Here is a 16,757-nt window from a genome sequence, read left to right as displayed (position 1 = left end):
GTACACTTTTGTTAATTATTATTAAAAATAATAATAATAATAATAAGTAATAATAATAATAATAATAATAATTATTATTATTATTATTATTATTATTATTATTATTATTATTATTTATTTGTAAAAGCTGTGTTGCAGGCCAATTCTTAAAAAAAAAAGACATTGTAGTATTGTGCTATAATGTTATCAATTAGAATTACAGAAACAAACTGAATAGAACAGTAAAAAACAGTACCACTGCTAAAAAATACATATTCTGTCACTGGCTTCAGAGTAATGTTTACATTGCTTATATTTAAAATAAACAAATCATAATAATAAAAAAAAATGTTACACCACTTTAAATTAGTATATTGTTTTAAAAGTTCCTACATACAGCTTTTTCTGTTAAAAACAAGTGCATACTTTACAATGGAAAAACATCTTAATGAATCTGGTGCACTGGCTTAATTAAATTATATTAATTCATATTCATTTGAACACGCTTCAATTGCATTGAGTTCAGATTTAAAGAAGGAAGTAGGACTACTTATTTTCCATGGAACTTGGATAAAAAAAAAGTTCTGCTGCTATTTTGTTTTTCTTAAAAAAGACCATCAACTGGGGAGGTGGATTGTTATTTTAAATGCTTTCATAACAAGCTTTGTCAAGGCGTTGGGATAGGAATATCTATATATATATTTTAAAGCTGCGTCGAAATAACATTTCCATACTTTATCTGAGTCTGCCACTCAAGAACAATGACAAGCAAGCGATCTGAGCATGCCCACAAGAATGTCCCCACTAAAACAAAAACACGACATACATAGGGAGGTTTATATTTGAAATGTCAAGTTTGTACTTTATTTTCTCCACTTCCTTGCCACTAACAAATCTAAACCTGTCACATGTAATTAGTCAGTTTTGGGTGTGGGCTAGGATCTGGAAGTTATTTTTTAAAAATTTTCTAGTCTTTTCAGTGTGTCAAGTTTCCAAAATTATTAGTCATGTGGATAAACATGACCCAAGCGTGGTAAAAACTAGGACTCCTAAGGTTACAAATGGGTTAAATCAACTCTCTTGCACATTTGTAATCGCTGAGTAAATATGAAAGGGTCAGAATGGTTAAGTTCAGTGCACAAGCAAGAGTGTGTCAAGGTAACAGTGAAACGCTTTAACTTAAATTACATTCAGCAGAGGAACTCCTAACAAAGACTCAAGAGGCTTATTTTGGAAAGATCTTTTCACATAACAGTTGCAACAAAATGAACGATATCCAAGACTTAACGTGGGAGGTCAGAGGAGTCTAGATATTATTCTTAGCTTTTTTTCAGAATGGGGAGTATTCATTTACTGTTCAGTGGTACCACATGTTAAGAAAATGAATGAAACTGCTATGACTAGCTAAATAGAAGTCAAAAACTGCATGTAGGCGTAGTGGTTTTCTGAGATGGATTATGGAATTGGAGGCTGTGGGTTCCACCCAGGACTGGCACAAACCTAAAATAAATGCTCTGGCCATACTGGATGCTTTTCTGAAGGGGAGCACACTTTGATGTTCTGCATTCATTAAAGTACAACAAAATAAATGTTACTGTTGTTGCAGACACGGACGGTCAAAAGAGAGTTTGTCAAAGTTGATGATCTAGTAATGTATTATTAACCAGGAATGTTGTTCCATGTCTAGTCGTTAAGTCTTATATGTCAATGAGGTTTTGTGCAGTACTTCATTTCTTTTACAGTTAGTACATGCAACTTCCTTGTATGCAATATAAAACATTATTCTTGGCTCTTTATACCTGGTATCACTGAATGCTCTGGTAGTGTTGAAAGAGGATAAACAGACGACCGGTAAATGAACTAACGGGTGCAAGAATACAAGGTTATGTCTACCTTGCTTAACTAAAATCATTTCTTATCAGGGGCTATTTCCTTGTAGTGGATAAGAAAGTCATAAGGGAGATGACACTTTTCTTTTATCCGTTCTAGAAACACCTATTTTAATTAGCTCTGTAAAGCTAAATCAGTTATTATGTAAAGTAAACTGAAAAACAAGTTTTACAACTCTCCCCATGGATCATGCTAACATATATGACTTATCATAAACAAGTGGATGCCTTGTCCATTGCTTTGATAGGAACAGTGTTGGAAATATTACATGAAATATTGCATTCTTTAGTTTCCTGACACTGTTGTGCAATTCATAGGATATACACCGTTTAAAAAAGGTAACTGTTATTTTTTTTTCTTATTTTTGGATGTTAAACAATGCAAACTAAAAGTACCAGCATCCATTTGTAGTTTTCAAACTTCCAATGCAACATTTGCACCATTAAAAAAAAAAAATACAATTATCTGCATAATGGCCCTTGAATTAACATACTGAATTACTTATTTAAAGTTTTAGAACATCATCAGTTTGTTTTTCCATTTAGAATAAAAAGGTGCAAATGCTTGGTGAATTGTGCATTGCATTGCTCATTGCAGTGTACTAGTGAAATTACTGGTATGAATGAAATACAAACCACAGTATATATATATATATATATATATATATATATATATATATATATATATATATATATTTTACACTAAAAGTAGCCAAAGAATACATATTAAAGGAAATGAGAGAACAGTACAAGAAGTAGGCGTTTGTTTCAATTTTCTGAACAGTGGCTGATCTCAATACCACTGCCTTAAAAGCTGTTAATATTCTCTTTAGCAGATCTCTTTCTCCTGCATTGTTAATATATTTAGCAATGTTGATACAGGGGTGAAATAATCTTTCCTGGGGAAAAACACTGGCCTGATTAATATGAAGTTATTATTAAAAACAAGATTCAAATAAATGATTGGGGGAATGGTAAAAGGCATGAATGGCTGTGTTGGTTTTAAACCTTGCCAAGCCACATATTTCAAATGCATTTGCCTCAACAGCTGTAAATGTCTCTAATGTGTTTTAACATTAAGACCATTTCATCCTAGGTCACTATTAAGTATTTTAGCTTTCATTAGCGAACTATTTTCTTTCTTGAAAAACTTGCTGCATCATATTACATCTGGAGAGCAAGAGTGTATCACACTTTCACCCTTTTCTTTTATAATCAACGATAATTTCAGAATTATTTTTTCACTTGTGTTTAGATGAATCAGGTCTCAAATACATTCCTGGTTTATCATCCTGGGGGAAAACCTTTCAAACTGTCATTGTAGATAGTCTGTTATCAAATTTCAGGGACTTTTGTCATGGCTGTATTCTGTGTGTAATTCAGATTCTCTGGGTCTTAGACAGGTGTGTACTGAAGAATCAAATGCAGTTGACATTGTAGGACGTGATCCTGGAAGCCAGTCCTTATTCAAACTGAATCTGATCAGCTTCTCTTCTGCAGCCTATTCTGTCAGATCTAAATAGGAAGTAAAAGGAAAGACTGGGTTAATCACACTTCTAAACAGAGGGGAAATGTTACAGCAGCAACCAAAATGACAACTGGGCTACCTGAAAGTCTATTGTTGTCAACAGCTTGTATCATAAAATCAAATCGTCAAAAATAGAAAGAACATCTCCATTAATATATTTTTATTAACATGCATATGAGCCTACACAGCCTACAGTCTAGACCAGTTTCATGTATGAAATATGATTTTTAACGTCATAATCAAGTTTCATCTGTATTCTTGTCGCTGGAAGTACATGCATCCTCTGTGGGGGATAATAACTCATCAATAAAATCTTTTTAAATGTAAGACTGGTTAATGTTTTACACCCAGGGTTTTTTTCCTATCCAATTAATACAGAATATATCATGCTATATCTCAGACAAATGTGGCTTGCAAGTTAGGAAATCAATCAGTCACAACATGGCATTACAACAACCAGAAGAAGTAAGTGGATATTACACTGATGAACTCATTTTAATATGATTAAAAATAACTTCACTTTACAATAATAAATATGAATTCCAAATCCATTATCAGCTCACAAGCTCTATAATCATTATATTCAATCTTTAACTCAAAGTTTATGCTGGCCATCAGTCTGATGGCATCTCTCATGGAACACACTAGCATTATGCTTTGTACTTAAGCCAAAATATAAATGAATTCATAAATACTGTGGACATTTAATATAAATCCACTACAGTTTTAAATAAGAGTTGCTGTGGAATGCAGTGGTGTTGGTGCTTGTGAATGTAGTTCTTACAAGAAGGGACCAAGGCACTGGCTACACTCAAAAACAGTGTCACGTTGACAAATAACCTTGTGGGGCCAAGAATGAGACCAACAAACTCAATTCACTCAATCATGACTTTTTAATTTTGTAAGAACCTGAATTACATGTATTTAACCTGGTCTTGACACTTGCCAATTTGGCATGTTCCTTCTTTATTAGAACAAACTGTTTTTATCTGCTACCTCTAACGGAATATTATGTAACGTACTGTAGAGCTACAGAGAGATGAATCAGTTATCTCTCACTCCTTGCATGTTTTTGCTTTCCTCTGTGATCACTGTATTAACTATATATATATATATATATATATATATATATATATATATATATATATATATATATATATATATATATATATACACACATCCACACACACACACACACACACACACATATATACATATATATATACACACACAAAATTATAAAGCCTTTGATCTTACTTTTCTGTTTTAACTGCATGATAACTTACAAAATAAATGACTTGGCAAAAGAAAAACAACTGAGTCTGATAATGAGATAGCAGTTGAATTTCCTAATGTTTGGCTCCCAACCTTGTTTCAGTGTCTGATGTTTTTAAATGGTTTACGTCACCCAAACTGGGATCACTTTCATTTGGCAAACTACTCACCTTTACTTAAAAGACCAAGAGAGGAATGCTTTATAGAAACATACATCATTTTTAAAATCAAGCATTATTGATTTATCAGCTCATATTTTCATTTGTCTACAGCAATGAATGCATGGGCATTTATGCGCATACTTCATGCAGCTTTTATAACACACTGACTTTGCAACTGCGTAATTCTGCCACATCACTCGATTTTCAAGGTGTGGTATCCGAAGCATAATCAACAAGTACAGAGAAACATAATCTGTAATTGACAAACCCAGGACTGGAAGACCCAAAAAGTTGCCTAATAAGGATAAGCAATACTTGAAGATAATATCCTTAAGGAATAGAAAGAAGACAAGCATTGAATTGACAACAGAACTGGCAGAAGGCACAGGTGTCGTTGTCCATCAAATCAACAGTACGAAGGTCACTCTTGAAATCAGGACTTAAAGGATGTGTTGCAGTAAGAATACCTCTGCTAAGAAAGGGGAAATAGACTAAAAGGCTAACATATACCCAGAAATTGGACTATGGGACAATGGTCAAAGGTGCTTTGGACTGTTGATGGATGGACAAAGACACCTGTGCCTTCTACCAGTTCTTTTGTCAATTCAACATCTAAATGGATCTACATTAATTACATATAGTATGAGAAACCTTTTTCCTGTCTGATTGCAAAAAAGTTAAAGCTTTATCTGCAGTGCATATTAACTGCATCTATGAAGTGGTAGTTTGCAACACAGTGTTATTACATCTTTCAACTCTGTTTCTTCTTGTGGTGATTGGATCTTGCAATGCTGTATGTAACATAGTTCATCCATAACATTAAACACTCAAATCATAAATTCTGTGGTTATGTAAACAAACTTTTCAGCTAATGCATTCATCATTGATTGCACTGATTACACCGATGAAGGCTATTAGCCAAAAATGCAGTTTGTGTTTGGATTTCGTGTCAAATATAACTCCATTATCGAAGACACACTCTTGTAAGGCTTCCAGTTTATTCCTCTTTGTTGGAAAAGAGTATAAAAAGGAAAGCTGACAGATGGCAAGTATAAACTCTACTGTAGCTCGAACTGGTCCTTAAAAGTGTATATTCAGGACAGTTTAAGTTTTATGTATATGCTAGACAGATGTCACTTCACTATTACCAGTCCAGCATGCTTTATTGTTGTTTTTTCCAAAGGCAACTACATCACAATTAGTGTTTTCTTGCCTCCTCACCAAACTGAAGTGATCCCCACTCACTGATAAGAAAATGAGGGGGCCTTCCTGAAACTTTCCAGACATTTTCCATTTGAATAGGTAGTGATCACTCATAGAGACTAATGCCACATTGTCTGCTAGTTCTGATGTGTGTGTGTTAGTTTGTATAATAGGGTGTAAATGACATATTTCTTTGTTATTTATACCCGACTGTTTCTTGTCTGTTTTTAGCAAAGAAATAGTTAGCAAAGAAAAAGATATCTGAACTACTTTCAGATTGTACTTTCATCAAATCAGGGTTACAATATTACAGATTTACTTCATAAGCCATGTATTTTGGTTTTTAAGAATCCAGATACGATGGTAAAATTGACACTGGATGACAGCAAAAATCCTGACTAATCCCGTAAAGGCCTGAATGAAAGACAAGGCATTCTGTAATTTAAATTAGAGATGCAGGGAATTCATTGATGACAACTTTTCATCATTACGTTAAAGCTTAATAATGGCTTTCCACATGGTAATCTCTACTGCAATTTATGGCTGCTCATGCCTTCTTAATTAATCCAAACAAACCCAATATAAATTTATCTAAGTACATGCTAAAAAAAAACAGCTTTCTCATCTAGTGTATGCTACCAAACACTGCTGTTAATTTCCTATATTAACCAATAGGGTACAGTACAAAGTAGCTGAATTTTGTGCTTCCATACAGGGGTCAAATTAATAGCATAGAAATTTCAAAGTGATTTACAAAATAACCAGGCTTTATCTGTAATATATAAAATATTTAGTTTATCTGTAATATATTGTTTTTTATTTGACTACCTAGCCAAATCTAAGTCTAAAATGTTAATTAGAACTGTGTAATCCCTCATATCACAACCTGTTTATCTTTTAGCGGGAAGCACAAAGAGTGGCACTGACTAATTATTATCTGTAGTATGGAAGCAAATACTAAATTGATGCTTTCTGTCCATCCATCACACTCCATAACTCTATCACACAGGGTATTTGCCATATTTACCACAATATAATCCCTTTCTGAATATGGTTATTATTGTATATTTGTAATTATCATTTTCAACCACTAGAGGCCATCATGTACAGGCAACTTTACAATAATGAAACAAAGACAAAAACAATTACAATAAGCAACCACCATCTTGAAGTGCTTTTGTGGTAAGTGAATTCATTCTTGAATTGCTGAATAACAATGATAAAACACAATCTCTGTAGTACATTAGAGGCAAAAATCATTTATAATCTTGTTAAAGCCACCTCATGTTTATTACGCAATAGAACCCAAAGAGGGCTTTACCGTCTGGTAAGGTACACCTCATGCCATTAAATGTCCTGAGCCAAAGGCAAGCCCTGTATGTATAATTTATTGCAATATATGTTGAATTGCCATCATAGAATACACTCTAAATGCCCACATCATGTTCACGGATATCTACCAGTCTTAATCATAGTTTTGTCAAGAGCAAATCTGTGGTCATGTTGCCGCCCGATGAAAAATCACATCATGTCTGGTGTGTAGCGGCCTTAATACCTCAATACTAAAAGAAAATCTTACATGGGGCTGTTCTTCAGTTCAGGTATCTCGTAAACAAAAGCAAACATGGATTGTGAACTGTTTATAAAACAGGTAAAAGAATTATAAAAAATAAAAAAATGTTATTAGGATTTGAGTGCAGGTTAGTGTTTTTGTGTAAGTTTCAGTTAAGGTACTGTTACGTCCTAAAATGTATTAGCGAAAGTAAAAAAAATAATAATAATAAAATAACGTTTTAGTATTTGAAAATATCTAGTAGCCTAGAGGAGTTAATGCTGATCATGCTGTTTGTTCAGTAAATTGTCCGTAGTGTGTTCATAAAGTTTATTCAAAGCCTCCTGGATTTGTTATAGAAGAGAGCACAGTGCCTGTGTTGTTGTGATATGCTAAAATTTTACATTTCTCTTCACCTCCCCTGTTCATTTCATACTTTTATCAAGTAGAAGCAGCGCTACAGTAGCTGTACACGGTCCAGAGTCAATGCCGGGAATTTGGTTACTACGGCAACGGGGTCAAACAAATACCAGTTTCATGATTTGTGAATTCCTCACACTGTACAAAGACGTAGCATGTGAGTCAGAGGCTGGAAATCTAAAATGGTTGTTTAAATAGTGTTGTTCTCTTTTGCTCAACTTGTAATGTGTCTTTGGATCATCTAAGAAAATGTACTATTGTTGACAAGCACGACAGCGCAGTACACAAAAACAAGAACACCAAACTTGAAGTTCAGGCTAAACAATTACTGAACAAGCAGGTCACAATCACAGGATTGTTTAAAAATAACACAGAAAGTGGAGAAACATGTAATGTCAACACGTTTGAATTAGTGGAAGCCTTTGTGCAGCGAACATACCAATAGAATGGCTGGTCAATGAAATATTACGAAGTTTTTTTTAATGAAAAAAATCCCTAATTGTGGAGCCATACCTAACAGTGACACACTCAGACGAGAGTATCTCCCTAGTGTGTCTTTTATAAATAAAAACACAAAAGCTTTGGTTTTGTCATTTCAGGTTTGCAGTTAACGTTTCTCCTGCGTTTAATATTTTGGGATTAAAGGCAGCAAAATAGTCTATGGGAATTACACAGTCATTGTAATTAATGTGTCAACATATGTTTTAAAGGTTTACAAAACTTGAAAATGTTGCTGAATATGTCATTCAAGGCTGTTTTTAAAAAATCTATTTTGTCTGCTTGTTACTATTTTTTGCAGCCAACACAGACCATTTTAAACGACTCTTGTTTCCAGCAAAAGTTTGTTTCATTTTTAAAGATTGTTTCAATAGCAACTCTTTAATTGACTGAGCAAGTGCTTCGCTAACATTTGATTAATATTACAATCAAGTAATATTAATCAAATGATCAAGTAAAACAAACAAATATTTAATTGATTTGCAGATTTAAACATAAATGTCCCATTAACAATTACTTTCTCTGCTTTAAGTGTCTCGCAGGACGCTGTGGAGTCTTTGGGTCAAGCAAGTCTAAAACAATAACTCAATACAATCACAAAGCCCCAAGATAGAGCTACACAAAAAGTGATACAAGGCCAAAGTCAAATAAAAATAGTTTTTTTAGGTAAACAAAGGTAAATGATCAATTTACCTTTTTATTATCAATCTACTGGCAGCCTATATTTTCTTACTGCGCTAAAACAGAAGTAACCAGTGCGTCGATCTCCAATAGGTCACAAATCACAATCCCCTAGATCCGCACACTGAGAAAAAAACGCCAAAGTCAAATAAAAATCAACAGGTTGGATTTTATTTACCACAGGCTAAAATGTAGTAGTCAAACACTGCCTGAAACATTTGCACGGTGTAAATGGTCAATATCTAAATTAATAGGCTAAGCGTTTCTTTTTGGTTGCCTCATGGCGCTGTCTCCGCTGTCTACAGCGTACGATGCCATGCATAATGTGAGGGTCGCTATGTTGGGCTAAGTTAATAAAAAAATGTGTACAGGGCAGTATTAATTAAATTTGCATACATAGTAATCACCAGGATCTAGTTGTGGTCCGTCTAATTCAGTGTGTGACACCCAGTCGGGAAAAACTCAAGTGTGACATCAAACCAAAACTGAGCACAACTCATCGCAGAATCTGTGCATACTCAGATGAGATGAGTCGGGACGGCTTGAGTCGGGCTGTGTGCGGTGGGCTTTAGTCTACATTGACAGACACTGTTCAGATAGCGTGTGCTAGACCAGAGATTTTCTTTCATCAAGCAGAAAAAAGGTGAAATACATAAATTAATACTGTATTTATGTATTTTCTGGCAGATTAATTTGGAACAGTTATTAAAAATAGTTTGAAAGATAACATTCAAGGTCCTTTACCAGAGATTAGGGACCTCATATTGAATAACCTGGTTAAAGGAAATCTCTGATCCATTTTCTGGCAGATTAATTTGGAACAGTGATTACACATAGTTTGAAAGATAACATTCAAGGTCCTTTACCAGAGATAAGGGACCTCATATTGACCAACCAAGTTAAAGGAAATCTCTGATCCATTTTCTAATGATTTTATTTAGTACTTTATGCTCTGTATTCGTTAACATTAGACTACCAGTTTTTAATACTATTAGTTTATCACTTCCACCCAAAGCATTTCTTAGATTTCATGTGAAAGTTAAAGATATAAAGAGATTAGATCCAGCAGTAGTAATCTTTCACTTACTGTGTGCTTATTACACGATTATGAGGACCCTGTATATGTGCCTGCACTAGTTTTCATTTAGGGTAAGGGTAGCAAATACCAGAATACATGATTCTAGTTAATAATGCATCCCAGCACTCGGACAGCACTGAACTGACCCTTTCCTCTGCATTCCCCACACTGCTAAGTGGAACTAGTCACTGAGATACGCACAGTCTAAGTACTTAATCCTTTACTGTCAGGTAGCGACAACAGTAATCCATGATTCAACATGTTGTCTGTCATTAATGGGGGCACCCTCAGTGGATGTGTCAGTGGAGGCAGGATTAACACAGGACAAGGTACATATCTGAGGAAACTCTGAGTCCAACATAGATCCAGTTTCCCTGTTTGTCAGCAGTTGCTGATGGAGAGACAGGGGTGGTGTTGACAACAGCTGATAGTGTGGCATTTCTGGAGCCAGGCACCGTTCTCAATGAAGCATGGTTGAAGTGCTCTTAATAAGAATGGGCTGTGATTTACTGGGAATTGGTGAACCAAGATTTCGGGGTCAAGCAGAACTACTGGCTCAGAAATTGATACAGTAGATCCACTATCTTTTTCGAAAAGTGAATTGCATTTTTACCTAAAAATTGGTATGATTTTTTTTATTTAATCTCAAAATTAAATGTTTCATGTTAAATAATATACCAAATTCCAAACATATACTATTTTTAAATTGCACAGAGGAAATAATTGCTTAACATATCATATTTTTGTATACAAGAACGTCAAGGGATCAATTCATCCATATACACATACTAATTTCATTGTTTAGTAGTCTGTACTAGTGGGTTTATAAGCCTAAGGGACTTCTTTGTACCAACTGCAAACACAATTTTTCTGAGATGAATAAAACACTGATAACAGTGTAAATCTTTTGAAAAATAACTTAGTTGCAACTAATTTGCTTGTTCAGTTTTTAAAAATATTTTGTTCATCTTAAAATTAGCAACAATGTATACTATAGTTGTAGAAACAGCACACTGAAATATATGTCTTGGTTCATTACAGTGTTAAAAAATAAACACAAAAAATACCAAATATTAGAATAAACAACTGTTTACTATGCATTAAAGTCTATAGGATGGGATTATATATATATATATATATATATTTTTTTTATTGAAGCTAGTTCCGACTCCCCAAGATAGTACATCTATATAAAGTATTTTTACTAAAAAATCTAGTAGAATATTAGGGTGTAAAGCTTGAATGGTTAATCCGAGTCATCCGAAACTCAGCAGATGACTTAAGTGGCCGAGGCTTTTGTGCTCTTGGACTTTTAACCCATCTTTATTTGTTTAAACCCTGGCTGAGAGAATTGAGAGAGGTCCATTAACCATTCTAAAGCACACTGGATTGATTCATCAACCACGGAAACATCATTAAATCAGTCCAGAGGAATACGTTAGGGAACCTGTGAATTAATAATTTTAAACTTGCATGCATATGTGAGTATGTAGCATGACAGATTCAATCCGGCTAGCTGGATAGTGTATACATTACATTATTTTTTTCTTTTTTCTGTGAACTTTTACGGACGCAGAGCATGCAAGTCATTCATGGCTTGCAATTCTAATTTGTTTAAATATAAATCAGAACAAATCATTTCAACTTACCAAGAAGAAGCTTAATGCTATGGCTATGCATGTTAGACAAAACAGTACTATAATCACACTTTCCAAAACAACACAGGTAAGTTAGCTACACCATTCGTATGACCATTTTAGATCACAAACATTGTTTATAGAAATATTTCTTACAAAGGAACCGTCTGTGCAACACGAGTCGTCCTTAAAAAAAGATCAATGATATAAACAAAGGAAATATAAAAAAGTCACATGCAAGGATATTACTGTTCAAATAGATTATTAGTTTTTTGATTTGTCAAAATACATATGAATAACCCACAATGTGCCTCTATTCTCACGATGCAGGTTACAGTATTTAAATCTCTGAAGGTTTGGTCCTTGACATTTGGTTTACTGTCAACTGTCGTTGATATATTTTCATTAGGGTACACTTCTGTTGGTTTCATCTCAGTGTATTTGTATGTGTGTGGTTGTGGTCTATAAAATGTATACTTCGATGCTGCTATTGGCAATTGTGACAGTGTGTACCACATACAGTAACTGTTTCTAAAGACATGATGGATTTTATATTTTTTGTCTTTTCATCATCCGGCTAGTTCATTTACTGACTATGGGGAGCAGAAACAATGTTGTTATTCTTGTTCACTTGTCAACTTTAGCCTATGCACATTGTTTTGTGACCTTTTTTTTTTTTTTTTTTTTTAAGAAGGCTTGGTACATGAGAAAAGCAGATAAGATTAAGTCTACGAATGTGTGCAAGTGAAATGTAATTTAGATGGTGAAAAGTATCAAAATGCCTCTTGTGTGATTTAAGACAGTGGTGGTGTTTACAGCTTTTCGTCTTGGTCTAAATTAATCATATGCCGCTTAATTGTCACATTCTGAGTTTAAAAATGTGTACAATTCTTTGAACAATCATTGAGGGCTGCCCATCAGCAGAAAAACAGCAACAGAAATAGAAGACGGCTGTATAAACATTTTGCTGATTCCTTGAAACGTATAGAGTCAAAGACCAGTTATTTGTGGAGGATCAAGCAAATTAAATCAGAAAGAGGGTTTGTGGTTCCAGCCACAACTACCCACAGCTAGTACTGTTATAAATACCAAACCCACTGAGGAACACACATCCCTGCAAGCTGTTAATATAACTTCAGAGTTTTCCGGTCTGTTTTATTAAACAGTCTGTTAAAAGATGCATCCTCTTTTATTCCAGGCTGTTCTCTTCCTAATTTGGGGATTCATCTGCAGTTTGAAACCCGTAACCCTGGTCCCAACACCATACTTCTATTAGATCAAAAATAAATATTTTGATCAAACTTTATTCCTCAAAAATCCCATAACAAAAGGCAGCATTGCTTTGGTAAAAGGCTAATAATAAGGCTATTATTATTATTATTATTATTATTATTATTATTATTATTATTATTCCGTTTAAAATTTTTTTTTTTTTTTTCCCTGGGTAGTAAGTGTTATTTCCTAATTGCTTATGCCTCAAAAGTATAGAAAATGGCTATTATTCCCCACAAACTTTGCTTTTGTGACCAGGACAGTGATATTTTGAAATATCAGGAACTACCCAGGAACAAAAATTGTGTTACATAGTGTTATCATCATTAGCCCATAACAACCCCTTAAATTAATTTAAACACACAACTCTCACATATTTTACAGGTTACCGATCATGAAGTTAGTTTCAATGTTTAAAATGGACCACATAATGTAACAATATAAATAATATCAGCCACTAAATATATTACTAGCGGTAGATTACCAGGGTAGATCGACAATGTTAATGCTATGGCAGGTTGCTACCCATGAACAGTAGTCATGTGAAAAGGCAAAAAGACACTTAAGTCATTTTTACAAGCACAGAAATAAGGAGTTACCACCCACCTTTTACAACTTTTTGAGGTCTGAAATACTTGCTTTAGTTTTTTTCCCCAGGAGAAGTGGGTAAACTGGCATTGTAAATGATGCCAAGGAAAGGAGGAGGGGACACATTATCCAATGGTACTGTACTACTTTTAAAAAAGTGAATAGGATCATTTGTAATATATAGCTTTAAAAAATATGACAGAGAAGAAAAATTGCCTAAAAAAAATTGTAGAACATCTGATTGTCAAACAAAATTGCCTAATAATAACTGATTCATGTTGCATGATGCACAGGGTCATCAAATATAGATCCGAAACTGTCCATGGTTTGGAAATTTTGTCGAATTGGTTGTGGTCTTGTTAAATAATGGTTTATTTTTTTTACTCAAAATATTAGCATGCCCCTCCCCCCCACCCCCCTTTCAATTAAACATTGCCGCTCAGTTTACCGCAGGTGGTTTACACATTTACATCAGAAAAATGTAAATGTGGCGGGCTTACTGACAAGGAGGCTTCCACTGTAGATCACAGGATCGCATTCAACCATCACAAACCTTTCTATGCAATTTCATTAACTCCTACTTATGTGTTACACCTGCACAAATACAAATCTAACATCTGATGATTATGGATTATACAGCATTAATGGAAAGCAAGCTAACAATTTAGCTGGTGCCCTCCACACTGGGAAATGCCTGAGATGTCTGGCCTTGCGCATTGTCCTGTGTAAGGTATTGTTGTTTAAATCAGGGGCATAAGATACAGATTATCGCCACAGTACTCTAAAGACACATTCTCTGCCCCAACTAATTCTCCAGCCAGTAGGATGGTGACCTAAAACATGCTTCTAGACTCCCATATGGGTTATGTGGTCATGAAGGGAAGACATGGGTTCATGAATATATTTTGGTAACCACTGACCCCAGACGTGTGGAAATAGGATGATTTCTCTAAGAAACCTCTTTAAACTAGTCCCTATTTAGGAAAAAAATTAACAAAAACTACAAACAAGCAAAATAAAGACACTGATTTGTAAAGGAAGGTTTGAACATGCACATACTGTGCAACTGTGGAGTGCTAGGTCTTAACAAAGGGTGTGACAGGGGTGTGCTCACCATAGTGGTTGTGAAGGGCATTTTTTGGTGTCTACGCCCTGGTACAAAACGTGTCTTCCGCACAGTCTGCTACATATTATACATTATTGCGTAGTCTCCATTTTACCAAAAATGTGCACGACATCTGGGGGAGGTAATTACTTTGCTTAGCCTCGTCCATATATTTACACACACAAAGAGAAGAAGTTTGCGCTTCAGAACCACGAAGCCCACTTCATGCGGTAAACTAGGCAATCTGTCTGAAAGGCAGAAGGAATGTGACAATACTGTTTAACACTTGTAAGACCTGCTGTATGATGTGCTGTCCAGAAACAACTGACAATAACCGTTTAAATAAAATAAAATAAACAGGTATGCAAGTACTGCATGTGCTACTTCAGCCAGATATGTTAATACACTGGTCATCAAATTGTAAAATGTGCTGTGAATTTAACCAATTAAACACATTTTAACTTTTTTTTCTTTAAAATCATAAGAACCAGTTATAAAAAGAGGAGACACTTGAATTTTTTGTTGTAACACGAGACTCCAAGAAACTTGTAGAATGGCCCACAAACTGTAATTAGACTATGAAACAATATAGGAATACATCCGTATTAAGACAATGAAAAAAAAAGGCATTATTATTATTTATTTCTTAGCAGACGCCCTTATCCAGGGCGACTTACAATTGTTACAAGATATCACATTATTTTTTACATACAATTACCCATTTTGGGCTACTTTGTCTGATGTGTAATAAGATGAGTAATACATGGGCAAGGACCATCCTCCCATTCATTTCAATGGGCATTTTGATGCCACAGCACAACTTAAGAGGGCTTAGGTCGGCCAGAGTGTCCTCGCCTCACCGTGCACCAGCAACCCCTGTAGTCTGGCCGGACGCCTGCGGGTTTGCAGATTCAATTAAGTACCTCTACATGGACAGAGCCTTTGTAAACAAATATCCCTATGCTTAAAGGCTAACCTATTTAATTGCATTCATACATACAAAGAAATAAATAGTTCAAATCAATCTGGGAGGCTTTTGCAATTACATTTTGTTGCTGCAGAAATCCATCCCTATCATTTTCTATCAAACATGCACCCTGTTTACATTTCCTGGTGTTTTGTTGAACACATGGCTCGGATGGAGAAGCTGTATTAAAGAAATATGCTGAGAAGCAGCTGCAAATCGCACTAGGCCTTTGAAATAAATAAATGTATTACTAAAATCAAAGCAAACCTTCATGCTTTTGCCCAAGTACTTTATTTGTTTGGCTTCTGTGAGAAAGTCCTCTTGTGGTGAAAGTACAGAATATCATTCATATCATATTAATATGATACAAGAGCTGATGTTGGGGGCTTCATGGTTACTGGGTTTAGGAAGTGCTGTTATTGTAATGTACTATGTTAGATTGTTCAATATTAGTTTCTTCAATACTTTATAACTAATCTAAATCACACCTTAACCAAACAAAGCAGGTGAAGTACAGTACTATAAACCAAGGACACTGAATAGACTAAAAGATGATAGCTTTATATCACTTGTTTGGAATAAAAAGATAAAGATCGGCACCAGAGCTTTTTAGCCTGGTGCTTGGAAGTGACCTTTGGTTAATCTCAAAGCATAGGAAGGATATATAGATACATCTTTGCTCAAATAAGTGGGAACAAAGTATTATTAAAATTGGACAAGATATAAATTGCATTACTAATGTGAAACTTTGGATGCAACAAAACTTTCTGCAGCTAAACAGTGACAAGAACAAGGTTATGTTATTGGGTACTCTGCATCAACTACGAAAATCTAATAGTCTAAACATGACCATTGATGGGGTCCAAACCAAGTTCTGTTCCAAAATGAGAAACTTGGGGGTCATTTTTGATCCTGGTTTAACTT

At 34.7% G+C, this 16,757-nt stretch overlaps 1 protein-coding gene across 1 annotated transcript in view; it reads right to left on the bottom strand.

Annotated features, from left to right (window-relative positions):
* Positions 1 to 2,583: 2,583 nt before the first annotated feature.
* Positions 2,584 to 16,757, bottom strand: part of bbs9 (Bardet-Biedl syndrome 9) — a 275,781-nt gene continuing 261,607 nt past the window's right edge. The window contains exon 23 of the mRNA XM_033998802.3: positions 2,584 to 3,383. Coding sequence (XP_033854693.2) covers positions 3,370 to 3,383 — 14 coding nt within the window. The 3' untranslated portion in view covers positions 2,584 to 3,369. The remainder of the gene's footprint in view (positions 3,384 to 16,757) is intronic.

The sequence above is a fragment of the Acipenser ruthenus genome, chromosome 4 (genome assembly GCF_902713425.1).
Source record: "Acipenser ruthenus chromosome 4, fAciRut3.2 maternal haplotype, whole genome shotgun sequence".
NCBI classification, from domain to species: Eukaryota; Metazoa; Chordata; class Actinopteri; order Acipenseriformes; family Acipenseridae; genus Acipenser; species Acipenser ruthenus.
This window is presented reverse-complemented; position numbering and strand designations above follow the sequence as displayed.